The 26934-nt window shown below is 45.8% G+C and overlaps 1 protein-coding gene across 11 annotated transcripts in view; it reads left to right on the top strand.

Moving 5' to 3' along the window:
* Nucleotides 1-26934, top strand: part of GRAMD1B (GRAM domain containing 1B) — a 245211-nt gene that overhangs the window by 212118 nt on the left and 6159 nt on the right. For all 11 annotated transcript variants that reach the window (XM_053269623.1, XM_053269626.1, XM_053269625.1 and 8 more), the window contains 15 exons: nucleotides 7923-8007; nucleotides 9142-9245; nucleotides 9380-9475; nucleotides 11404-11484; nucleotides 14029-14144; nucleotides 15204-15363; nucleotides 15736-15922; nucleotides 16909-17052; nucleotides 17769-17887; nucleotides 18021-18163; nucleotides 18440-18543; nucleotides 18972-19175; nucleotides 19987-20077; nucleotides 25040-25147; nucleotides 25901-26018. In XM_053269623.1, coding sequence (XP_053125598.1) covers nucleotides 7923-8007; nucleotides 9142-9245; nucleotides 9380-9475; nucleotides 11404-11484; nucleotides 14029-14144; nucleotides 15204-15363; nucleotides 15736-15922; nucleotides 16909-17052; nucleotides 17769-17887; nucleotides 18021-18163; nucleotides 18440-18543; nucleotides 18972-19175; nucleotides 19987-20077; nucleotides 25040-25147; nucleotides 25901-26018 — 1860 coding nt within the window. The remainder of the gene's footprint in view (nucleotides 1-7922; nucleotides 8008-9141; nucleotides 9246-9379; nucleotides 9476-11403; nucleotides 11485-14028; nucleotides 14145-15203; nucleotides 15364-15735; nucleotides 15923-16908; nucleotides 17053-17768; nucleotides 17888-18020; nucleotides 18164-18439; nucleotides 18544-18971; nucleotides 19176-19986; nucleotides 20078-25039; nucleotides 25148-25900; nucleotides 26019-26934) is intronic.

Below are 26934 nucleotides of genomic sequence, written 5' to 3'. Positions count from 1 at the left end.
AGGATAAAAGAGGATGCTCGTGTGTGTGTGTGTGTGTGTGTGTGTGTTGGTTTGCTCTCTTGAAGAAATAAAAAGGTCAGGGTGCATGGAGATTGAGAGAGGCTCACACTCCATATAAACTTCGGCAGAATGTATTTCTGTCCTCCCCCTCATAGGAACATAGGAAGCTGCCATATAATAAGTCAGACCATAGGTCCATCTCGCTTCAGTATTGTCTACCCAGACTGGCAGCGGCTTCTCCAAGATTGCAAGCAGGAATCTCTCTCAGCCCTATCTTGGAGATGCCAGGGAAGGAACTTGGAGCCTAGATGCTCTTCCCAGAGCGGCTTCATCCCCTAAGGGAAATCTCTTACCGCGTTCATACTTCTAGTCTCCCTTTCGTATGCAACCAGGACTGGTCCTGCTTAGCTTAAGGGGACAAGTCATGCTTGCTACCACAAGATCAGCTCTCTTCCCTCCTCCTTTATGAGGCCAGAGTGTGGCCCCTGCTCCTGGCTACAAAGTTCCTTTCACCAGGATTAACCACCAACAGAATACCAGCCTCTGCACTTCTCCCAGAAAAATGCTCCAGGCCGTGCCCGGGGACATCCCCAGCCATGGCTGTAAAGCACAAGCGAGGCTGCTTTGCTGAGCAATAAAGAGATTTGAGCACTCAGCTTCTGGTATCATCTCTCTGTCCAAGGGACTGAAAGGCCAGCAGCCGTGGAGAGAGCCATAAATGCCTGTCCTGGGAGGCAGTCACCAGCCTAAGAATATTTAGCATTTGCCGAGTGCTCGCGTGTTCCAAGCTCAGCAATCCTGAGAACAGCCTTGTAGAGTAGGTCTGGGTGTCAGGATGCTTACCCCCGTGTTCCGGACAGGGGCTTGAGAGCACGGTGGCTTGCCTAAGGCCATCTTGTGGGTGTTGCTGCTGAGGCAAGGTTTGGACTTGTTGGCTCTTGCCATGGTGCTCTGTCCTCTCCACCCATGTTTCTGTCATAGTGAGATGGCGTTTGAAGCAGCAGCCCAAAACAGGCCAGAGAAAAGCCCTTTGCCCATCTGCACTGCCTGAGCCTTGTGGTGGTCCATATGTCTTGGGGGGGTCCATGTTGACGACTTATCATGTAGAGATGGAGCAGCGAGGGGAGCGACCTGTCGCTCAGTGGTAGAGCACCGGCTCTACATTCAGAAGGTTCCAGATCCTCAGTCCCCAGCATTTCCAGGCAGAGCTGTGAAGGACTCCTGCCTGAAACATGGAGAGCTGCCAGTTCGTGCAGACTGTGCTGAGCTAGACAGACGGAGAGTGATTCAGTAGGAGGCAGCTTCCGATGTCTTAGAATGCAGACGGGTCAAATAATCTCTGTTTTAACATTGTAAGAGTTTTACATTGAAACATAGAGGCTTTTCGCACGATGGAGGGAAACCAGGCTAAGGGAGGCGAGCCCAGTGGTTCAACGGTGGCTAGCACACCAAAGTAGCCCTCCCCTTCAACCAGGCTAGTGGAGCGAGCGCTCCGCTAACCCCGTTCCTTTGATCGTGAGGCACCACAGTGCGAGGAGACCCCCGACTGGGTGGCGGAAACAAGCCTCCCGGTGGTGTTGGGGGTCTCCCCAGACCCGCCCGAAGCTCTCCTTGCTGATCGTGAGAAGAGCTTCCTAGTCTGGGCCAGACAACTGGCCTCTAACCTTCTCTTTGTTTTCTTCAGTTAAAAAGCTGACGAAAACTGGTTCATCAGTGCCTCGCCTCAGTGCAAAACAATTCCTTGGGTCAAATGTCTCCTCAGACACAAGCTCACTAGTTGGCCTTAGGCAAACGACCGTTCTCCCACCCTCAGTCCTGCCTTAATTCCACGCACAATGAGAATAATAATAGCAATCTAACTTTTGAGGATTTTTGTAAGATTATTGAAATAATGCACGTGAAACTTATGCTCAGCTCAGTTGATTTTGTTCACTAAAACCAATGTTTTTCCTTGCTCTGTCCTTTTGGAGCTGGTATGGCCGTCCTCTACTGGCACGTCATATGAACTTAAAATAAAAGCAAGATTTTCTGCAAATAAAATCTTGGAAGTAGAATGGAGCATTTCTCTCTCTCTCTCTCTCTCTCTCTCTCTCTCTCTCTCATTCTTCCTCATCTCGCCTAAAATGTTGTTTAGGCTGTACAGACCCCCCCTCCTCCCCCTGCTCATATTTCAGGGCCTCCCTGTTTTTCCGGTTAGCTTGGATTTCCTGTCCTGTCAGAGTTTAAAAAATAAAATAAGAAGCCACCAGAGCCAAGGAGGCGTTTTTGCTGGGAGAGCCACCTGGCCGCCTCCCACCCTCTTCCCCGTGCCTCTCTGCCCTGGCTCCTAGTGTTTGCTGTAGAGTTAATGTTTAGCCTCCCGCCTCCGCATCTCTGTGTGTGCGCCCCATTCTTTTTCCTCCTCCAGAGAATGTGGGTGGGTGTGCAGAGATAGAAGGACACCTCTTCCTGATGTCTAAGAGGCTTTTTGCTATCCTCCGGCAGAGAGGTGTGGCGCTCCCTAAAGATCACACAGCAGAGGCCCAGGAAAAGTCAGTCTGCCCCAGGAAAAGCACTTGCCCGTGTAGATGCTCCGGGGGGCTAACATTGGGGCTGAGCACCTTTTAAATTTGTAAAGGTGCTCAGCCCCATGGGCCAGCTCGTGTGCAAGCAGGATTTTGAACACTGGTGACCTCTTTGGTGCATTTGTGTGGACTGGAACATGGGGGCTAAGTGTCTTTTAAACATGCTGCAGAGCTGCTTGGGTGTAGAGGAATCCCTGGTGAGGAACTCTCACTAAGCCGGGGTTTCTCAAACTTGTGTCCCCTGATGTTGTAGTTCAGGATCATCATCAAGGGACCCCAGTTTAAGATCCGCAGCACTAAATTTCTGTTTTTAGAAAATAGTGGTGAGGTTCTCCAGGTCTAATGCTGGCTGCATGGGAAGGGCATTGATGCAGTACTAACTGAGCAAAGAGGCACCTTTTTAAAGTGGTGATTCTCTTTATTGAGCAGGAGGAGAGCAACCGGCCCTATCCAGCCCCAGTACAACATCCCTCCAGTGGCTGTTGCTGGTGCGTCTTATGCTTCTTTCGTAGCTTGTGAGCCCTTTGGGGACAGGGAGCCATTTAATTTTTTAAAAAATATCAGACAGCATAGTGTTCTTTGCGACAGATAAATGTTGCCCTTCCCTTCCAACCTGCTCAGAATTGTGTTCATATGTGGTTTTTCTAGTTCTACAGATCAGTGGGAGGAGAAGCTATCCCTGCATCTGCTGTATACTCACCCTACGTTCATGTACAGAAAAGCCTCCCTGATCCAGAAACCTCTTTGATCCGTGTTCTGTTGCATCCCAGAGTAAAGTGGGGGTCGTAAGCTGCAGGATAGGACTGCTGCATTTGAACCCTCCAGGCTTCTGTAGCTGCTGTTCAGTTCTCACCAGCCACTGGCCCATCACCAACAATGCTTTTGGGGATCTCTCTCTACCTGTCGCTTTCCCACCCCTCCATCTACCTGCCTCCTTCCAGGTATTCATCTCGCACCCCTCCCAATATTTGAGTCCCAGCTTTGTGTTTGTGTGCCTCTGTGTTCAGCTCAGCACCCATGTCAGTGCACTTGTTGGTACCCTGTCCAAATAAATTGTCGTCCTCTTTGGGGAGATTGTAGAGAGAGGAAAGGGATATTTTATTCCACATTATTCCAGGGAACCGGTGTTTTCTGGACTTATTCTCATCTGCTTTGCCTACCTAAAATATGCTAGGATCTCTTCCTCTGCAGTTCTGGAACACTTTTTGTTTTTGTTTTTTAATGATAATTCCCAGATCATGGGATAACGTTCCTGTTTTCAGAACATTACCCATGGTCTCTTGTGGATTCGTGGATAAATTTTGTCCAATTTGCCAACTGCTCATAAAGATGGGGATAATGTGGTAATTAAACAAAGGAGGGTCAGAAACGATATGTATAAAGATCCAGCAAATCTTCAAAGTTTTGTGATTTAAGAGAGGAAGGCACCTCTACTTTTCTTATACACATGAACTATGCTGTTTTGAATATATCCTTGAAGAAATTCCAGTTTCCAGGTCGCTGGCAAATATAGGATATTGGGTCTCTCATGGGTGATTTCATCATCTCTGCACTTCCACAGATTGGCCTCTCTGTCCTCTTTTCCCCACCCTTCAACACAAACTCTGTCCAGCAACTTTTCACTACAGGAAACATCTGCTGGGAGGGAGGGCTCAGGCTGGGTTACTTCAGGGCATTGGCCAACAGAATAACCCAGAGGCTGAAACTTCAAGCATGTGCAAGTCATTTTGGTATCTCTTCCCCACCCACTCCTTCCACAAGAAAAATTAACAAAGAGCAACGCTGCCTTTCAGAGAAGAGACGGTACGAGGAGGGTCTGGACAGCTGTTGGAGAGTGTTCAAATGCTGCTGTGCCGTGTGGGGCTGGAACCAGATTGTTGAGTTCTTGCTACTCTGGAGATGTCGACTGAGTCTGAGAAATCCGTTCAGGACTGATTATCGGCACTACGCATCTGAAGTTCTGTTAGCTGTTTGCACGGTTGGAGACTTGATAACTGCTGCCTTGGAATTTTTGGGAAATGTCTAGGAGTTGAAATGCAAACCTGCCAAGAGACTTGGAGGCCCTGCCTGTGTGTAACACTGCTGTATTTAGATCTGCAGCGATCAACATTGTTGGGATTTCTCCAGCTGAAGGCCGTCTCTGCAGAGCCACAGTGAAATAGGAAGGCCAGACCCTACAACAGCAAGCAACTGCTTCTGAATCTGAATGGACTTTATTTCTTCTAGAGTATCTTGGGAGGGTGATTATTTTTATCCCCACTTCCTCCATCATGGATCTGCAAAGTCACATGTAAAGGGAGAAACAGTGTTGTGCCATTTTTAAGTGAGCATCTGCAACTGTAAATGATTTTGGTGATGACCCTAAAGACACAGATTTTTGTTTTTTAAGTGCACGTGTCATTGGGGACTGAAAAAGTAGAGTGGCAAGCGAGGGGAGGGGGTGTGACGCTACGGAGACATCATGGATTCTTTGTCAGAATGTGGAGTGGTTTGGAGTCTTCTCCTGGCTCTAGAGGACAAGACGCTACTGTGGTACCTGGAGCGGCTGCATAACTTGCCTGAAGATTGCGGCAGTCCAAGATGGGAAGAGATTCCAGCTGTGAGTTTCTTCCAACCAAAGCCATGCCTCTCTCATACAGATGTTTTTGTGCCACCTTCACACCTCTTGCTTATGTTTCATTGGCATACAGATGTCTTTTCTTTTTTAATTTGAATTTTGCAAAAACTCCCTGACCCAAGGAATTCCAAATGCACAGAATGTTAGTGTTTCATAACACCATCCCTTACCCTTTTATGCGCTCCTTACCCCACCAAATGAAAGATGGTGATCCAATTTTCTTGGTCCTCATGAGCATTTTAGAATTTGGGTCTGAATGTCTCCATCCAGCTTATCTAACCTTCAGTTAGGTAAGTAGCAACTAAATTCAGTGGAATGTTAGCAAGAGTTAAAAGTCCCACTCTCCCATCCTCCCTTCCAGCAATCGACTCCCAAGTGCCAACTCCTGGCCATGGCTAGCATGTATTTCTATCAAAGATAAGAAGAGTTATAAAGGGCAGGGCTGTCATTAACATTGACATTTTAAAATGAGGGATGGTTCGAGTAGTCCCTTAAAGAAACAGTGCTCAGAGAAGAAGCAGAGAACAGCTGCTTTGTCTATGTGGCTGTCTTTATCTGAGCTGAGACCTCAATGCTTGTGTGGTGCCAAGTACATTGCTTCGTCTGTCTCTCATCCACACATCCCATTGTTGCTGGTGTCCTTTAGCTTCACTGACATCTTTGAGCCAAGGAAATGGCATTTGCCTCTCCTTCAGCACAATGGAAAGATGCTTTAGACATCCACAAGCTACTTTCTGGGACAAGCCACTTAATGGTGCCGTGGGAAAATGACGACTAGCAAGCCAGAGGTTGCTGGTTTGAATCCCTGCTGGTATGTTTCCCAGGCTATGGGAAACACCTATACTGGGCAGCAGCGATACAGGAAGGTGCTGAAAGGCATCATCTTACACTGCGCGGGAGATGGCCATGGTGAACCCCTCCTCTATTCTACCAAAGACAACCACAGGGCTCTGTGGTCTCCAAGAGTCGACCCTGACTTGACGGCACACTTCACTTTACTTTCTGGGACATTCTCTCTTTATATCAGTCTTGAAGAGGGTAGTTCAGCATCCAGTCAGCCACAGGAACCATGGGCATTTGCTCCTTAGTTTTGTGCAGCTTTGCCTGGAGGACGACGATCTGGCTACTTTGGCAACCCATTTCTACAAAGTGCACGAGAAGCTAGAGCTCCTCTCCATGCCTTAGAGATTCTGACCCTGCTTTAGCAAATCTAGAGGTGCACCAGTAACAGTTCCAGTTATAACTAGGACCAGGACTCATTGCTTCTTGGGACTGTAGTTGTGGTGTGTCTGCCACCTTGAAACCTTCCCTACCTTTTGGAAATCTCTAGGGTGTAGTGATGTTGCAGAGGAGCATCATCTTTGTCCTTCATCCATAATTATAAAACATGCTGTAGGCAGCCAGGATGCAAAGCCAACTGCTGGTTGCTTTTGAACCCACAATAGCCGCCCAGTTTTAAAGAATCCCAAGCTATTGCTGAGGAAATCATTCAGACCTGTGCCAGCCTGTAGCTTTTAAGGGCTTCTTCTGTTTTGCCTCGGATAAAAATTAATCGATGCGCAATCTCATGTTTCTTTCTGGCTGAACCAGAGCTGGCCTGAGCAACCCAATTAAAATGGTGTGATGTGCTAGAGAATCACTGTTTGGCCTCACCTGTACTTATCCTATTGGACTGCAGCTCCAGTTTTGCCTGTCTAAACTGGCACCAGGCTTGAGAGATCCCTTTCAGAGTGTGTTACTATACTTGGCTTGCCAGTTGCTCATTCTTCTAGAACAGGACCAGACTGAGAGCTCAGTTACCAGGGGCTCCAGAGTGTGTGTGCTGTTTTATTTGGAAATTCTGTTCCATACCATCTCCTTGCTCTACAGCTTGAGTTTCTATCCAAGCCAGCTCCTGGGCCTACAGTAAATGAAAATGTCCTTTTACTAATGTGTAGTTAGTATGTTATATAGAAGGGAGCAGCCCTTGTATCACATCCATAGAATTTCATAGACTGCAGAGTCCTGAGCCATGGCTTTTCCCCTCCCCACCTTAGATTTGTGTCCATACCTGTATCCATTCTCCATATGAACTCTGTCCAATGTTGAACCTAGAGTCTTATAAGAAATAGACTTCTTGAAAATGGTATATTTTGTTTCTTTACAAACACAAGTCTCTAACCCTCATGGTGATAATTTGAGAATGGGTGGGTCATATTAGACACAGCGAGCCTAGGACAGAACTACCTCATCCACTTTGTCTTCCCTCTCATGTTTCTCTCTTTGTCTGGCCTTCCTTCCTTCCCCTCTACCATCTTGGACCTTGCCAAACATATTCTGAACTCTCCAGACGTTTTGGTCCACATAAATATGGTGAAATTAATACATTTTAACAGAATGCCTGCAAAAATTTGAGTCCTTTTTGCTAAAATGTTTGGAATATTTTTGAAACAGATGGTACCCTGTCCCCAGTTGCAACACAGAGTGCAGTGATCTAGATGGAAAGGAATGGTCCTTCTGCTTATGCTTTTTTGACAAATCAGAATCCTTTTCTCCTGCTGCTCCCCGCCACCACCAATGCATACTAAGCTAGCTGCATCCCCCTCTTCCTTCTGCAGCAACTGTAGTGGGATAATATCTTTTGCTTTCCCCCCCGCCCGCCCATGCACATGTTAAAATTGCCTGCCTATAGTGTGTTCCTAGCCCTTGCTGTGGCCCTTACTTCCTCACCATCTCTGTAATGAACTCTCTACTCTTCCCAGGTGCTGAGTCCAACCTACAAGCAGCGGAATGAAGACTTCCGGAAACTCTTCAAACAGCTTCCCGACACAGAGCGCCTCATAGTCGGTAAGACCAGTATTCTCCCCAGATCTGAGACAGCAAGAGGTTCACCAGCATCATAAATGCTGACCTGCCCAAGTCAGGATGCAGAAAGTTTGATCCTGTGATGTGAATGAGTCTCGGTGTAAGAAAGAGAGAAAGATCTTCTCCCTAATCATTCCATCTGGTTAGATCATCTCAGATGGCCCTTTTGTCGGTCCCTGATTTCCGAGAAGTTCGGGGCTCTAGGACCTGCGAAAGGGCTTTTTTGGTTGCTGCCCCACTTCTTTGGAACTCTCTTCCCGTTCTGATTCATCTAGCCCCTTGCTTACTGATCTTCAAATCTCTATTGAAGACTTTTCTTTTTCGCCAGGCTTTTGCCCTTTATTTGTTTTTTTGTTAGTTACTTTAGTTTTTAATTTAGAATGTAATTTTTATTGTTGCCTTGTTCGCATGTTTTTGTGCACTGCCTGGAGTCTTTGGAGTGGGTGGTATATTAAATGTTTCTGATAAATAAATAATCCCCTTCTACAAGTAAAGCCTTTTTGGGACACCATTGACCTTGATCCTAACTATGTTACCTGCCTGAACACCTGGCCTGTCCAGGTAGATATCAGTGTCTGTAGAGTGAGATTCTGGGTTGAATCAACTCAAATAAAGAGGAATAGGGAAGAACACTCCATTGGTAGTGGAGCAATATTCAGCTTTTAAAAATTCTTCCTTCGTGCTCTTTTCATGATGCTTTCTGGGTAGCTCCTGCTGAACAATAATGGAGGAGTGTATTGGTAGGTTTTCTATACACCAACATTATTGGGCTCTAGAAAAAAAAAATTGTATCGCAAATGTTAATTATGAGTAGAAAGATTAAAAGGAGGAAGGGTGTGTGAGAGAGAGTCTTATTCATTTTGTTTTTATTTGTTCTGCTCTTTTTTGTGGGGGTTGGGAGTGTGGTGTGTCCCACCCACCCTGACACACACACTTTGCTTTGCCGTTTGGACTTTTGCTGCAGACCAAGGGCGTGTACAATTTTTATAAGGAGCAAGTTGAATAAATCACTGGAAAAACTCCATTTTCTCCACCAAGTGATAAAGATGAGTGGAATGAATTTGTTAGTTACTTTTATAATGATGAAGAAGATGATTTCCTTTTACTTTTCAACAGATTACTCTTGTGCACTTCAAAGAGACATTCTCCTGCAGGGTCGACTCTACCTCTCTGAAAACTGGATATGCTTCTACAGCAACATTTTCCGCTGGGAAACTTTGGTGAGTGCTTTCTTCTTGCTCCACCAGCCTTCCCTGGTGTAGGGCCCATAGCAGGACCCCCCTGGAGTGCTCCGCTCAGTTTACTAACCCTTTTCTTTATCTCCTTGAATTTTTTGGCATGCCTTTGACCATAGTTGACAGTCCGTTTGAAGGACATCTGCTCCATGACCAAGGAAAAAACCGCACGGCTCATTCCTAATGCTATCCAAGTTTGCACTGACACTGAAAAGGTATGTGTGCCAGAATCCTCAATTTCTGAGCCCACTGCAAGAGCATAGACAGTTCCATGCCATAGAGGTAACCACTAGGAACGTAGAATGCTGCCTTGTGCTGATTCAGACCCTTGGTCCATCTAGCTCAGTATTGTCTACACCAGGGCTGCACAACCCAAATGCCCTGGTAGGCCGGAACCAACCACAACTTGGTTTGTAGGGTCCGAGGTAAATTGTTAGCACATTATTACATTAAAAATATTATTATTTACTTCTGGATCTATTCCCCCTGTCAAGGGACCCATAGTTTTAACCAAGTATAGTGAGCAGAAAATGGGTCTTGTCCCTGCTCAATCAGTGGGGCCCCTGGAGTGCATGCCAGCCCCAAACAAATGCCAAGCCCTTTTTCCCTTTCCCTAAATCGCTCTTGCTTTCAGGCTGCAATCCTAGGCATGCTTACTGGGAAATACGTCTTGGTGGGCACACTGTGGGATGTATTTTTGAGTAAACTTGCATACGATGGCACTATAAGGCAGTTTCCAGTTCCTGTGTTGCTGTAGGATATTCCCACCTGGGGGCCAGTAAAATAGTCTCCATGGGCCAGATCCGGCCCCCGGGCCTTATGTTGTGCAGGCCTGGTCTACACTGACTGGCAGCAGCTTTTGCTATTGAGCTACAGCCCTTCCTCACTCTCAGGTTGAATTCAGATGGATAGAACTGGGTCCAAAATTGATCAGGATGGCATAGGATGCTCTTGGTGCTTGTGAGCAATATGGAGAGAGTGTACAAACCGGAGGCCGGTTTAGTGTGGGTGAGAGATGGATCAACGCCCTTTTTTTTCTTTCAAAGCAAATTGAGACTTGTGAGAGACTTTGCTTCTCAGGCCTGTTTCTTTTGTACCACTTTGCTTCTAGTCAAATGGGTTTTGTTGCTTTTCAGAGCAACTGGAAATTCTGCAAAATCTGTTTCCTGGAGGCAGAAATGGGACGTGATGTACATATGCTGAGTAGTGAACTTGCTCTCAAACAACCTTTGACTGTGGAAAAACACACTATATGCCTTCAAGCACAACCTTCCTGTGAAACCTTTAACCTGTGCCCCCTTAATCTCGACTTCCAGTTGAAAGGATGGTTGCTTGTACTGTAGACCTTTATTTGCTCAACCACTCATTGTCTGTTCCCACTTTCTCTACTGAAATTCAGATGGACCCTTTTTGAGAGTAGGGACCTTTCTCATTTGCTGACGAAGCTCTATAAAGCACTGTGACGTTAATAACCCTGTGTAAATGAATAATAATCGCCAAGGGGTGGTTCACAGAACATGGAGTTGGTGACAGTTGGTGTCAAAAGTAGCATATTGTACACCAGCAGTTGAATACTGTACATGCAACGCCTGGCAAAAATAACATTTGAACTAGCTCTGGAATGAACATTCTGTTCCTTGGACCACCCTATCCTTGGAAAAATATACCCAAGAGTATCAGATGGATAATGTTAGAATGGTGCCTTATGCAAGCAGCTTCCTTAGTCTAAGATGCATGAGCAACACATACTCTTCTCGCTTGGTAATCTAGCCTCGCTACCAGCCCATCAGTACCACTTCTCTGCCTCTTATGCCAACATGTCTCTTATGCACCCACCTTATTCTTCCCAAGTTACCACTTGGAACTGGGTCTTCTCTGTAGCTGCTCCTGGCCTGTGGAATGCACTCCTGGAAGATAATCTGTAGTTTGGGCTCGATGTTCAAGAGAGCCCTAAAAACCTACTTGTTTGGCCTGGCCTTCCAAGGTTTTAAATAGTTGTTAAGTATTTTTAATTGGTTTTAAATGGCTTTGGACTGTTCTTAAATTTGTTTTTCAGTGGTGTATGTTTTTGTTTTTTACTTCTTGTGCACTGCCCAGAGCGGTATAGAAATGTAATAATAAATATAATCTCTGCTCTTCACAGCACTTTTTCACTTCCTTTGGCGCCCGAGACAGGACGTATATGATGATGTTCAGGCTCTGGCAGAATGCCCTCCTTGAAAAGGTATGGAGATGCAAAGGCACTCTTTGTGGAGATATAAATCTGTTTGTTTATTTAGACTTACAGCCTGCCCTATACTGAAGACTCAGGGCAGGTAAATGAGGAAAAAATGCTTTTTACATATATACTCTGCCCTTCCCTGGGTTGGCATATCTGCAGATTAGGGTGGCATATCTGCAGGGTGGCTCTGGGTGGCATATCTGCAGATTATCCCATTTTTATTATAGTAACTGCATTGTGAAATAAGTTTAAACTATGGCTAGCCCAATATTATCCTATCTAATGTCAGCGTGTCGGTTGACTCCTATCCAGGTTTCTCTTTGGCCCATGGTGAAGCTTGCAGTAGCTGTGAATCCAGGGGATTTCTTGTGCCTCTCCAGCTGATTTAAAAAAAAAATTAAAATATTTGTGCCCCACCCTTCCAGTACATTACTGCTCAGGGCGGCTTACAGCATGTAATGAAATAGATACAATACAGAATAATAAAAATTAATAAAAGTTATAAAGTTAAAAGACCAGGCTAAAACCACATTTAAAAGTTACGAATTGTAAAAGTTTCAAATTAAAAGTTATAAATAAATAGCTAAAAACTAAGTAACCTACCAGATATAAGCCATGGATAAAATATTTAAAAGCCTCTCTAGGAAACATAGGAAACTGCCATATCCTGAGTCAGACCATTTGGTCTATCTAGCTCAGTATTGTCTTCACAGACTGGCAGCAGCTTCTTCAAGGTTGCAGGCAGGAATCTCTCTCAGCCTTATCTTGGAGAAGCCACCAGGGAGGGAATTTGGAACCTTCTGCTCTTTCCAGAGTGGCTCCGTCCCCTCAAGGGAATATCTCACAGTGCTCACACATCAGGTCTCCCATTCATATGCAAACAGAGTGGATCCTGCTTAGCTATGGGGACAAGTCATGCTTGCTACCACAAGACCAGCTCTCCTCTCAATGCTGCTCTCTAAAAAGAGAGCAGCATAGCTCAGACTCTGGAATGCACTTCCTAATGAAATTAGAATTTTCCTTTCTCTGAATGTTTTTAAGAAGCATGTAAAGACAAACCTGTTTAGTCAGGCTTTTAGTTTATAGTTTTAAAGCTTCGGGTTTAGAGTTTTTATTGTTATTGTTATTGTTTATTTACGATCTTAGATCAAACATCAATATACACAGAATATACACAGTAAAAAGAGAAAACAATAATGGAAACAAAGTCTAAAATGTCATCAAATATATAAAATCAGGAATCTTTGACAGTAACCGATTGCTGTGCTCTAGCTTCTTTTAGTTTGGTCAATCTATAACAAAATTTAGCAACCGCCAGGGATAGAGTTTTTATTGTATTTTAAATTGTCTTAATTATGTTAATGTTTTAATGGTTTTATACTGCGAACCACCCAGGGAGTTTTTTTCTATAGGGCGGTATACAAAAAATAAGAATAAAATAAATGTCCTTTAGACATTCAGCCATGTCATACTAGCATGACTATTGAAGATGTGCGGCATGGCTTCTTTTCAGTTTGGCCCTGTGAATTTAGGGAAGGGGAGGATAGTGCAACCATAATCTATTGCTCGAAAAAGCCCCAACTGCATTTCAAGGTAGGAAGCTCTTCCTCAGGGAAAACTGGACGCAAAGGCAGAAAACTACTTTCAAACAAGTACGCTTATTGGTTTGAAAGTAGTTTTCTGTCTTTATTTGTGCCCAGTTTTTCCTGAGGAAGAAGTTTTTGTCTTGGAATGCATCAGGACTTTTTCGAGCAATAAATCATGATTGTGCCATCTGTTCCTTCCTCCCATCCGTTTTGGTGTGGTGCCATCCCTGTTGTCTTTTCCCTGAGGAGAAGTTAGCCATCCTGCCCTATAAGCAGCTCTTGCTTGAGCTGAAGATGAAGATTTAATGTGTCTGGGGTTGTTGGCCCCAGTGGTTGCAAACATGATCGCCATATTTGATGATGCGGTGGTCACATGTCTGCCTGAATGCATCCCAGCGGCTCTTCAGCTTGACTTTCAAGAACGCCTTTCTCTTTTCTGTCTTCCTCCTTTCTGGCTCGCAGCAGATTTGACCTTTTCACATTAATTTTTCAGAGTCCAGGCAATAATGAAAGCCTTGTGCTCAGTTTAAAGGCTCAGAGGAAATAAATATAGCTACGAAAAGCTGCAGCCTGCTCCAGATTACAATTTTCTCTGAATATCACCAGTGACTTTCAGGGTGTTGTCCCCGCCCCCAGTTCAAATCGTGATATTATAGAGAATGGCTTTCTTCTAGCCTTTATCAACATGGGAATTCTTTTGCAAATGCCACACTATAACTTCCACACATATGCAGCCATGGCAGAATAAGACACTTGCATGATTTCACATGTGACCGTTGTGTACCATTTGACAGTGCATTTAGCTACAAATCACATGGCAAATGTGTGATGCAGACATACCTTTTAGTTATTAAATTGTCAGTAGTAAAGCACTGCAAAGATTTGGAACCTTAATTATATTGGTTAAGCTTCTCTCTTGCCGTCTGACTCATATGGGAGATGCCCATTTCTCTTCTCCCAGCCCCTGTGTCCGAAGGAGCTCTGGCACTTTGTGCATCAATGTTATGGTAACGAACTAGGGCTGACGAGTGATGATGAAGACTACGTGCCCCCTGACGATGATTTCAACACAATGGGGTAAGCTGCCAAAATGAAATTTGAAGACGTGATGAATGAGCTTTAGTAAACAAGGGTCAAATGCCTATTCTGCCTCAGGTGCTCCTCCAGTGGGCCAGGAATGCAGGATCCGGCCAGCGATTTGGGCCAAACCGGCTTTTCTGGCTTTTACAGTCCAGCACAGGATCACATTTCTTGGGCATGTAAATTTGCACACTTGCTGCATACAGTATTGTACAGTGGCTGTCAGTAGACTAGATGCAGCCCATGGGGATGATCAGGTGGTCCAGTGCATAAAAGAAGCCTCTGAGACCTAATCGCCCTCCTCACGGATGATTTTTGTGACAGTGGGGAGCTGAGATGCCAGAATGACATGGGCTGCACCATGGGTTGCTGAAACTGAGAATGGTAACTTCCACCAGAAGCGATCCAATTAGAGGCATACTCATGTGTTATGAACATAAGAATAGCCCTGCTGGATCAGGCCCAAGGCCTGTCTAGTCCAGCACCTTCTTTCACACAGTGGCCCATCCCATGTTACACAATTGGCCGGTCAAGCAGTAATAACTGAGTACTGGACAAAACACTCTTCCCACAACCACAGCTGTTACCTTGTCACAGTATCTTGTCCCATGACTTTGGCAGAATTACTATAACCCTCCGCAGTTGTCTCTGTGGCAAAACTGGAAGAGGTTCTAACAGATTGATCATATGCACACTCAGCATATGATACTCTTGACCTGTGGAATGTTAAGGGCAGATTGCCCCACACGAGTTTGGGGCACATACTCTCGGCTAAAGTCATCTCCGGGTTGGCCAAACATGGGGTTTATTTGCAGCTAATATTGTAAAGCTTTCCAGAACATTTCTGGAAAATACTCTAGTAGAGAAGTGGATGGATATGAGTGGCAAGAATACAAAGCAATTTCTATCACCGAAGCTGCCTCAAAATACTTTTGCTACAATTTCTGCTCCCTCATAGGGTGGAATATTCTTACTTCAACAGCTTCATCACCCAGTGCTTAGTTCTTGAGTGGATATGGTTGGTCAAACTCACGTAGGTTATGTTTGTGCTTTTAGATACTGCGAAGAGATCCCAGTGGAAGAAAATGAGGTGAATGACAGCTCCTCAAAAAGCAGCATGGAGGTCAAACCGGAGGCAAGCCCTCAGCTCCCCAAGAAATCTGTCACCAATAGTAGCACATTGACACCCACAGGAAGTAATGAAGCTCCAGTCCTGGTGAGTATTTCCTCACGACCACTGCTGCCCTTGAAGTTTTCATCTCTGATCTAATCCAAGGTGATAATTTATTTAATAATATGGTTGAAATGTGTCCAGAATTTGATCGAGTCTTCCAGTTTTGTTTTTAGCCCTTATATTTTTATGTTTGAAAAAACCTTTAAACTCACAGGTTTCACATTTCACTTAGCCACACATAGAAAGGGAATAATCCCAGCTTTTATGGAGCACATAAAGCTCTTTCCCATTTCATAGGCAACTGTGGGGAGTTCACTCACTGAAAACCTTAGCAAGGGTTGCATTTTTGGTTGACAAGCAGAGACATTGCCTTGACTTAGTGGTAAAGTGATGAACTTTTTGGCACTCTTCCAGTATGAAGGGGTAGTTCCTGAGGAAGAGGAGATTGTAGACACCCTCGCAGAGAAGGAATTGACGATCGCTAATCTCATCGGAGACAAGATAGAGATAATTGCTCCTGTGAATTCCCCGTCCCTGGATTTCAATGACAATGAGGATATTCCAACTGAACTCAGTGATTCCTCGGAAACCCATGATGAAGGTGTGCAGCTGCCATCCACAGGCACCATGTTGCAGTTGATTGCTTCTATAGTGTCCCTCCCATCTCACATGTTACAATAGTTAATGGGTAAATGCAGACCTCCCAGACTCAAAGGTTATGGATCTTTACCCCTTGATATTCAGTGATATCTTGCACTGATGGTTTCCAGCTCAATTACCTTGGCATCGAAGTCATCAGTTAGGTTAATGGTTTCAAATTTTAGGCACATTCTGCCAGGAATGATTTCTCTATTTCAATTAGGCTTGTATGGGTGATGTTTTCCCAGTGAATTATGACCAACTAGCTGAACCTGCACAGAGCATCTGTGTGCTAGTGCCCTCGGCCTTCCCACCCCCTCACTTAGCCCTCCTCACCCCAGATACTTGGTAGGGTGACAGAAGGCCCTCCTCACTCGGCCTTCCCCTCCTCCTCAGCCTCCCCACTCCCGAGGCTTGGAAGGGTGACGGAAGGCCCCACTTGGCTCTCCCTTTCCTCTCTGCTGAGCCCTCCTCCCTGCCTTCTCTCTCTCACCGGAACTCTCGCGTGATGTGTCACATACCACCCGAGATTAGCCATGGGTCACCTAAGCTTTTTAATATATAGATGTCAAGAATGACTTACATGTGGCCTTTTACTAGCTAAGAGGCATATGAGATGGTGATTGAAGCTAGTGTTTCATATGTGCCAGGTTATCACTAAGACTTCTTTTAAGGGTTCTTGTATTCTCAGTTCACTTTCTGAAGTTACGTGCAATGTGGATTGGTTGACTAAATAACTGCTCCAGGGATTAATCTCTGTAAGCAGAATCCAAATGTGCTGTTGGTCTTCCACTCCTGGATTCACTTTCCAAAGAGTTGTAGATAGTCAAAACTGCTGTAATTTTCCATGTGTAGGCTTTGGCCACTGATCACCTGAGCCCAAACTTTATGACGTCAAAATTCATCTGGTGAAAGACTGCTGTGTTTGTTTTCTACTTCTTTCTGCAGGGGAAGTCCAGGCCTTTTACGAGGACCTAAATGGACGGCAGTATATGAATGAGGTCTTCAACTTTAGTGTGGACAAGCTGTACGATTTGCTCTTTACAGACTCCCAGTTCCTGAAGGACTTTATGGAGCAACGGCGGTTCTCTGGTGAGTCTGTTACTTGCTGATGCACAGGTAGTCTCATGCCACACCTGGCTTCATCTCACTTACAGGCTTATGAGCCTGTCCCCATGATGAGCCAGGTTCAGATGTGGAGCTGTCATGGCATGCATTTTCTTACTTGGATTATATATCATACCTTCCTCTGAGGAGCTCCAGTAACTGGGCATGGAGGTTATGAAGTCCTAATAGAAAAGTTCAAGAGAGAGAGTCTCGGTATTTGGGAAGGACAAATTATTACAGGCTGTAAATTCTCCTTAATGTGCTTTTGTGCTGAGGACAGCATTTAGAACTGGAAGAATTTCCCAACTCTGTGGCCCATTAGAGAAACACAGTTGGTCCAGGTGGTTAGAACTTGGACTTTGATCTTCAGTCTTCCGTCTCTTTGTGTGGCCTTGGACAAATTATAATTCCTCAGTTTCCTGTTTTTAAAGTGAGAATGATAGTAGCCGACTTTGATAAGATTGGAAGGGAGCATGAATCAAATAAAGCTATCGGGCAGTTTTTCATGGTGGGCTGAACAATCAACCTTCTGTGTCTTCTGGCTGGGTCTGCCAGTTAGGGTGGAGGTGAGGGCAATGGGTGCCCGAGGCCTCCACTGTGGTCATGGGAGGAATTTTTTTCCCATAGGAACTGGATTGCGTTATTGCCTTCCTCATGGGCACACAATTCTCACCCAGTGGCATTGTCCCCCTTCTTCCCAGATGTTGTATTTCATCCCTGGAAGAAGGAAGAAACTGGCAATCAGAGCAGAGTTATCCTCTACACCATCACCCTCACCAACCCTCTGGCCCCCAAAACTGCCACTGTCACTGAGACTCAGGTAAGTAGAAGGTTGGAGGTCTGGCTTCAACTTCTGGGGCTGTGTGGGGCTCTTCGCCTTTAACCACAGAGACATCACAGTGTCCTCCTCTGCCGAAAAACCTCTGCCCACTGACGTGCCTCTTTTTCTCCAGACAATGTACAAAGCAAGCCAAGAGAGCGAGTGCTATGTGATAGACGCAGAGGTGCTAACTCACGATGTCCCCTATCATGATTATTTCTACACAATTAATCGTTACACGTTGACGCGTGTTGCCAGAAACAAATGCCGACTCAGGTGGGTATGCCTGCTTGTAGGGCTGTGATATTGAGGAGTGTCATCAATTGACTGTAACTGCATGTGTGTGGCTGTACAAATGCTTAAAGAAAGAGAGAAAGGAAATGCTTGCAGTTGCAGGGACAGGAGATAAATTTTTCATTACTTTGTCTATTGTTTGTTGTGACCTGCAGATTTCCAGGATGACCATATTTTGAATCCTGGCAGTTTCAGATGACAAATACGAACGTTGGGCTGTGACAATTGCTTGACTGGAGTCCTTTGTCTTCATTTCAGGGTTTCTACGGAACTACGATACAGGAAACAGCCATGGGGGCTGGTGAAATCCTTCATTGAGAAGAACTTCTGGGGTGGCCTAGATGATTATTTTCGTCATTTAGGTGAGAGGTGCAGGAACTGGCTAAAGGAGCCATAGGGCTCAGGTGTCTGTCCATTTGTTTGCGTGAGATGGAACGGCCAGCAATGGGACTTCCTGGGCTCACGCTTCAGACTAGATGAACGAAGCTTTTTAAAAGGGTCTGCTTTGATGAAGGGAGGCTTCATCTTAATATTTTGGTTTGGTCTGCCAAAACAAAAGCAGTTTCTTTAGTGTATGGGTGCAGACAGAGTAACAGGCCGTTTTTCAGGTACATCCCAACTCCTGAAGCGATAGCAATACCCAGGGCCTAACAGCCCAGAACAAGAGGAGAGAACATGAGGACAGACATTGCTGGGCTGATCCCATTGCCTCTGATGATTGCCTTTTGGCTGGGTTGAAATCCAGGATTGTCTTTGCGTGTTAAGCGTTCCCCTTGGCTTTCCTTGGCAGAGAGTGAACTGACCAAAACGGAGAGCATATACCTAGCTGAGCTACACAGACAATCCCCCAAAGAGAAGGCAAGCAAACAATCCACGGTGCGCCGGAGAAAACGACCCCACACTCACTTGAGGGGGCCACACCTGGAGGAAGTGCTGAGTCCTGTGACCACCCCCACAGATGAGGAGGCTGTCAGTCGAATCAAGCGTGTGGCAGGTAAGGAGTGTGTGCAAGGGGCTGTGCGGGGCCTGTTAAGGCCAGGGATTTCTGGCCTTAATGGGGTGGGCAGAGGCCCAGGTCACATTTTATGGAGGCTGTAGTTTAGACCTCCCTAGGGAGCGAAAGTTGTATTGGGGGGAGGGGTGGCAAAGTTTCCTGCAGGGTTTAAATAAAGCCACAGCCTGCTGATGTGATCAGCAGTTAGTGCACCCAAAGGATTCTACTATCTAGTCCAGCATTTGTAAGAACAAAGCACAATAATAAAGCAATTAACCTGAGCTTAATTTTAGTTCACCTTAAGTGGCACAGTGGGGTAATGCTTGACTAACAAGCAGAAGGTTGCCGGTTCGAATCCCCGCTGGTACTATATCGGGCAGCAGCGATATAGGAAGATGCTGAAAGGCATCACCTCATACTGCACGGGAGGAGGCAATGGCCAACCCCTCCTGTATTCTACCAAAGACAACCACAGGGCTCTGTGGGCGCCAGGAGTCAAAATCGACTTGACGGCACACTTTACTTTTATTTTAGTACCTGTTGTTCTGGCTGTTGTTTGCGGCTAATTGTCTTCCCTCTGTTGGCATGGCACAGTCTGGTTCAACAGCCCTTGTGCCAGGAGGTGCAAATCACTAGCTCCCATGTTTCACATGCAATCTTTCTGCAAAGACAGTAGGGCCTAAATGATCAGCCAGGGGTCATAGCACTGTAGACAGGCTATGACAAGGCTGCAGACCTTGTTTGAGGGTGTGCTGGGAAAGAGACCATACTCCCCACCAGCCTTCTGTGCTCAATAAATGCTACGTTTCAGGTTCCACTCAAACACGACACATCCCTGAAGAGAGTTCCAGTGGCTTCCACCTTCAGAGTGTCTCCAAGTTGCTGCTCATTATCAGTTGTGTGTAAGTGATTTCATTGCCCCTTCCAGCTCCGTTTGTCTTTTCTCTTCAAGTCTTCTGTATTTGCTCTCCTCCTCTTTCTCTCTGCCCTTTTCCACTTTATTCTGTAGCCTGTTTTCTCTCCCCAAAGTTTTGCAAATAAGTGTTTTGCAAGAATTGTCATTGCAATTTTTTTAAAAAGAAGACTTTCACCCAATAATAATTCTTCCCTCAAACATTGTGTTTGGAAGCTTTTGTGGTATCCAAGTCTACTCCCTTCATCCTGATTCTTGCCTATATTTCCTGGCCTGGCAACACACCTTCCTAGGGATCCTTGGAGGTAGTTTGAGGACTGTTGATGTTACATGGGAAACAGTTGTTGATCTAAATTGGGAAAGAGTTGAATGTGGGGGCTGGCAGGGAGAGCTGGGGAAGACTAAAGCATACGGGCAGCTGAGGAGAGGGTTATGAAATGTGCTCTGCATCAAGAGTGTGTTAGGGAAAGGACCAGCATGTGTGGAAAAGGGAAATAAAGGTTGAGAGAGTTTTGATCTCTGTGGGGCATGCCTCCTACTCCTCTGCAGGTGGCATTTCCCCTCCAGTTGCATAAGAACAGCCCTGCTGGATCAGGACTAAGGCCTATCAAGTCTAGCATCCTGTTTCACACAGTGGCCCACCAGATGCTGCTGGGAAGCCCACAGGCAAGAGGTGAGGGCATGCGCTTTCTCTCCTGCCGTTGCTCCCCTGCAACTGGCCCTCAGCGGCATCTGCCTCTGAGACTGGAATTGGCCTATAGCCACTAGACTAGTAGCCATTGATAGGCTTGTCTGCTGTGAATTTGTCTAAGCCCCTTTTAAAGCTACCCAAGCTAGTGACCATTCCATAGATTAATTATGCACTGTGTGGAAAAAGTAGTTCCTTCTGTCGGTCCTAAATTTCCTGGCCTTCAGTTTCATAGGATGGCCTCTGGTTCAAGCACTGTGAGAGAGGGAGAAGATTTTCCCTCTGTCCATTCTCTCTACTCCATGCATAATTTTATACAGCTCTATTATGTCTCCCCATAGTTGCCTCCTCTCCAAACTAAAAAGCCCCAGATTCTGTAGCCTTGCCTCATAAGGAAGGTGCTCCAGGCCCCTGATCATCTTGGTGGCCCTCTTCTGCACTTTCCCAGTTCTACAATGTCCTTCTTAAGATCCAGTGACCCAGAACTGTACACAGTACTCCAGATGTGGCCGCACCATAAATTTGTATAAGGGCACTATAATATTAGCATTTTTATTTTCAATCCCATTCCTAATGATCCCTAGCATGGAATTTGCCTTTTTCACGGCTGCCACACACTGAGTCAACATTTTCAATGAACTATCCACCTAAGAACCCTCTCCTGGTCAGTTACTAACAGCTCAGATTCCATCAGTGGATATGTGAAGTTGGGTGTTTTGTTTTTTGTTCCAATATGCATCACTTTACACTTGCTTACATGGAACCGCATTTGCCATTTTGTCGCCCAATCTCCCATTTTGGAGAGATTCTTTTGGAGCGCCTCACAAACTGTTGTGGATTTCACTACCATAAATAGTCCAGTGTCATCTGCAGATTTGGCCACTTCGCTGGTTACCCCAACTTCTACATCATTTATAAACAAGTTGAAGAGCACTGGTCCCAGTACAAATCTCTGGGGGACCCCACCTCTTACTTCCCTTCATTGTGAAAACTGTCCATTTATTCCTACCCTCTGTTTCCTGTCCTTCAACCAGTTACCAATCCACATATGAACCTGTCCCCTTATCCCATGACTGCTAAGTTTACTCAAGAGCCTTTGGGGAACTTTGTCAAAAGGTTTTTTGGAAGTCCAAGTATGTCAACCGGATCACCTTTATCCACATTCCTGTTGACACTCTCAATGAACACCAAAAGGTTAGTGAGACAAGACTTGCCCTTGCAGAAGCCATGCTGGTTCTCTTTCAGCAAGGTCTGTTCTATATGTTTAACCATTTTGTGCTGAAGTATGCTTTCCATCAATTTACCCTGCACCGAAGTTAAGCTAACTGGCCTGTAATTTCCTGGATCCCCCCTGGATCCCTCTTTGAAAATTTGAGTTACACTGGCTACTTTCCAGTCCTCTAGTACAGAGCCTGATTGTAGGGACAAGTTGCATGTTTTTGCTAGGAGATTAGCCAATTTCACATTTGAGTTCCTTCCGAACGTGGGTGGATGCCATCTAGCCCGGGCAATTTGTTAAATTTTAGTTTTTTCAAGATAATTTAGAACATCCTCTCTCACCTCAAATTTATGGTTCTTCAAGCCTGAGAAGCTCAGTTCCAGAGCAGGTACATGGTCAGTATCCTCTGCCGTGAAGACAGATGCAAATAACTAATTCAGCTTCTCTGCAATCTTCTTATCCTCCTTAAAAATCCCTTTCATGCCCTCAACATCTAAGGGGTCAACCACCCCCCTGGCAGGTTTTTTGTTTCTGATATATTTAAAGAAGTTTTTGTTGTTCCCCATTTCTAAAGAAGTGCCTTTAGACACTTCTAGCGTAAAAGCTCAGTGCAGCATGCAAACGTTTTGAAGTTGTTGCGTTTACTGCTTGTGATGATCATGTTGACCTCTGCTGGGGCCATTTTGTATAAGGTTAAGGTTGGGAATCTTTGTCACATTCTGATCCAACTTGGAGCCAGCAATCAATAATCTATTCTGCCAGCTTTGATGAAAGAAAAACAATCTTCCTACCCATCCTAAATGTACCCATTCCTCCTAGGAGCTTTAATGATGTCTGTTTCCCTTTCAATTAATTTTTTTCCAGCGACAAAGTGTGTTTTGTTCCTCTTAGCAAGTAAGTGTGTGTGTGTGTGTGTGTGTGTGAGAGAGAGAGAGAGAGAATTGTGCCAGATAGTTTTGAGTTTTAGCAGAGCTGTGGAGTGACTTCACGATTTTTTGGACATATTTTGCATTTAAGCCAATTTTAGTCCTAGACATTTAACAAGGTGACTGATCGGGTAGTGAGTAAAGTTTCCCTCTCCTTGCAAAGTTTCTTAATTTTTTGAACAACTCTCAGATGTCACCAGCATTCTGGATAGGAAAAGGGCTTGGCTTGGTTCTGTTTTTTTTAATTATTAGAGTAAAGGTGCTTTTGAAGCTGCTGACTCAAATAGTGCCATCTGCTGGTTCAAATGTCCCTGGAAAACTTCCACCCAGATAATCTGTCTTCTGTGGTCCCCCCCACCCACATCAATTGATGGGGTGGGGGCTAAATTCTGCAAAAGGTATCAATTACATCAATTGAGATATCTTATTTTGCATATCTTGTTTTGATTGCCTAATATGTGTGTGTTCTATATGCATGTGTTCTTCTGGAACTATTGACTTTCTGTAGGAGTGGTTGGGAAATGGACAAGACAATGTGAAATAAGGATTGTGGGTAATTATTGGAGGGTAGAATGGTGGATCAGTAGTGGTGGGATCCTTCTCTGTGGTTAGAGTCTGGGAGCTGTGCTGAGTGAGAAGGTATCTCTGTTGCCCTTTATTATAGCGCCGCCGCCACCACTTGTATCTAGGGTGTTTTTCCCCAGCCACAAATTTCCAGGGTTTCTCCTGTGGTCATGAGGACTAGAAGCATACTCCATTGCAGATTGGAGTGTCTCAGGATTCTGGTTTAACTAGACTCCATGGTGCATGGCATAATAAGGGCTGTGCTCAACCCCAGCTCCCTCCAGCCACAGCGCTGTATCACAAGCGTTGAGTGTTTCTTTCCTCTTTGCATGCTCTGCCACCTCTCCCACCCCCAAAATGTGTCTTGTGTGTCCTTAAGGATAATGTCCCCTGCAGTTTCTCCTCTTTCAACTCTGGTGTGCTTCTAACCTTCGCCTCCCCCATCTTTTCTCTTCCCTGCTCCCATTTAGGATTTGTTTCAGGTACCGTCTCCTTTTTTTACCTTGCTTCTCTCTCCTACATCTTTCACTTGCATCCCAGCTGGTGGGTTTGTTCATCAACACTCTGTCTGATCTCTGCTCAGGTTCTTCGGGGCCTTGTCTGCTTCTTCCTAAAGATGTAAAATACTGTCCATCCCATTCTCTCTCCTCAAACTCAGACTTTTAGCCCCATTTCCTTCTGAGCTTCTGTTGTTATGCCATCTGCACGCATGGCACTTTACAAAGCATAAGAGCAGATCTAGCTGTCCTCTCTATTGACCCCCCCCTTCTTTATACTTTGTCAAACATGAGGAACTTAAAAACCTTTTCCTCACAGCTGAAAAAATGGCATCTGAGGACTAGAGGGGAAGGCAGCCAGTGGGAGGTGTCTCTGTTCTGGCTTCTGTACTTTTCTCTACGTTCCTCCCCCAGTTTTACAAATCAACCACACAATCAGGTTTTATCCCTGTGTGTATGTGTGGGGATGGATGGGGGACAGACAGTGTGCCATGGGTGGGGAGAAGTTGCATGCAGTTTCTCCTCCCTATGCAGTGGCCTGGTGCATTATCCATTTAGGCCAGGGTTCAAGAAGGATTGGGGCAAGCAGGGCGCACATTACTACTTCAGTCCCCCGCCCACCCACCCATCCAGTCCAGAGCATGCATGGCTCACCCCCACTAAAAAGGCAGGTTTATTTTTGTGGAACAGTCCCCTCTGTCCGGGTTCTCCCAGAAATTGAGAACAGCAGAGTAAAGCGTAGAAAACATTCCCGGTGTAAACGGATGCTCTGAAAGCCTTTGGAGGTGTGTCTCCTTTAGGTATCCTCTTAAATGATTTAACCACTGAATGCTGGATCACAGACTGGATCTGTTCACAGTGCAAGTTTGGTATGCACCGATGCACCAACCTGAATTCATTTCAGTACATAAAAATGACAGTGAAAAATCCACTTTGAGATTTTGTAGAAGGTTCCCTTCCGTTGAGGGACTGTGCAACTGCTTCTCAAGGATCAGAATCCCAGCGGCCTGCCTTTAGTTAGTATTTCTTTTTGTTTCCCTCTGTTTTTCCTCCCCAGTCTGGTGCTTTTGGTAATCCTCAACATGATGCTGTTCTACAAACTCTGGATGTTGGAATACACCACCCAAACCCTCACGGCATGGCAGGGCCTGCGGTTACAGGAAAGGTAAAGCACCCTGGGAACCAGACTATACCTCGTCCCCCTTGATCTACTGGCAAGGTCCAGGCAGTGGGGGGCCGTGCAGTGGGGGGGGCACTGCATTGCTTGCAGATGGGGGGTCTGCAGTCCTGAGAATTGTCACGTTGGGTCAAGGCAAGGTCTTTCACGTCCAGTCTCCAGCAGCGACCAGCCACGTGTCTCTGGGACATTCACACACAGCGTTCACGATGGAGAAGGCCTCCCCTGGCATTTGGTATTCATTCAAAGAACCATCCAGACTGGTCCCAAGCTTCTGACTGGCTCAAGTTCTCCTCCTGGTGGCATCCGGTGGGAATGTTCACAGTGAACATGTGAAATAGCTTTGGTAGCACAGACTCACCATCCAGTTGCTGTTCTACATGCGGAGATGGGTGGAACCCCCACCCTGCAAACATGCCCAATCTCAATTTGGAATGGTTCTTTCCAAGATTCTCAAGAATTCTTAGGGAAAGTGCTTGCTGCCTCTTGTGAGGGTTTTCTCTGAAATCTCAGAAGGATCTGGCCCATGTTTTGCAGGGCTCCAGTGATTTCCATTTAGGACACTAACATGCTTGGTAGCCCTGGTATTCTACTAGATTGCTTTGCAATTTTTTTTAAACAGTACAGAGCACTGCATTTCATTTCCCCTTGTCACTAGCAGTTAAGGGAAATGAAAATTTTAAAAAATCCAAATGGCTTGTTGTGTTTCCAGCGCTCAGCTTTGCTTCCCTGTCCCGACAGGCTACCCCAGTCCCAGACAGAGTGGGCCCAGTTATTGGAGTCCCAGCAGAAATATCATGACACAGAGCTCCAGAAGTGGCGGGAGATCATCAAATCATCTGTGATGCTCCTCGACCAGGTGAGAACTGCACTCAGGATCATGGAAGGGATATGGCCGATTCTGCATGTAGTCAGCTGGCGTAACAAGCTGCCTCTCATGCCACAGGGAATTGATATCGCTGGTATGCTCTGTGGTGAAATGCAAAGGAGCTTCCTTCAGCCATGTGAGAATCCTGAAGCATACTTCAGAATCACAAGGTTGGGAAATGGTGGGGTTTTTTAGGGATGTGCACGGAACCGGCAGGGGCCGGTTTGATGCCGGTGGAGGATGGCTTTAAGGGCGGGGTAGGTGCACCTACCCCGCCCTCCCGTGTTTCCCCCACTGGCTTACAAGTTCTTTCAGAGCCCGTCGGCTTGGCAGTGTACCTCCCTGCTTCCTTGTGCCGCTGTTTACCAGATGTACCTGGAAGTAGGAACAGCGATGGGCTCTTAAGGACTCGCACGCTGGCAGCGGAAACATGGTGGGGGGGCACCCCACCCTTAAAGCCACCCACCCCCCGCCATCGAACCTTCGAGCCGGCGTGTGTTCGAACTGGTTCGGAGGCCCGTAAAAGGGCTTCCAAACAGGTTCATGCACATCCCTAGTTCTTGTGCCCTGGTTTAACTTGGCTGCTGATTCTGGAGCATGGGCTTCCTGTAAATTTCAACAGAGCTCGGCAGAGTTAAGCTTAAAGGAACACTGGCGTAATGAAATCTCCAGCTTCTGTCTTGGGGGCTGCAATTTGCATCTCTCTTCTTTAGTCCTTTTCTGGGTCCCCTGTTTTCTAGCCACCCATGTGTAATCCTGGTTGCTGAGCCGAAGTATGAAGGCGCCAGTCAGATCCTCAAATCAATGCACACTGCCTAGTGTTGCAATACACTGGGGAGAGAAGGCCCTTCAGCCGCAGGGCTGCTCCTTTGAACTTGAGTGGGGGAGGCAAATTCACTTGCACCTC

Source organism: Hemicordylus capensis, chromosome 8 (assembly GCF_027244095.1).
Source record: "Hemicordylus capensis ecotype Gifberg chromosome 8, rHemCap1.1.pri, whole genome shotgun sequence".
In the NCBI taxonomy this organism is placed as follows: Eukaryota; Metazoa; Chordata; class Lepidosauria; order Squamata; family Cordylidae; genus Hemicordylus; species Hemicordylus capensis.
Note: the sequence above shows the minus strand (reverse complement) of the source record. Positions and strands in the feature narration are given on the sequence as shown.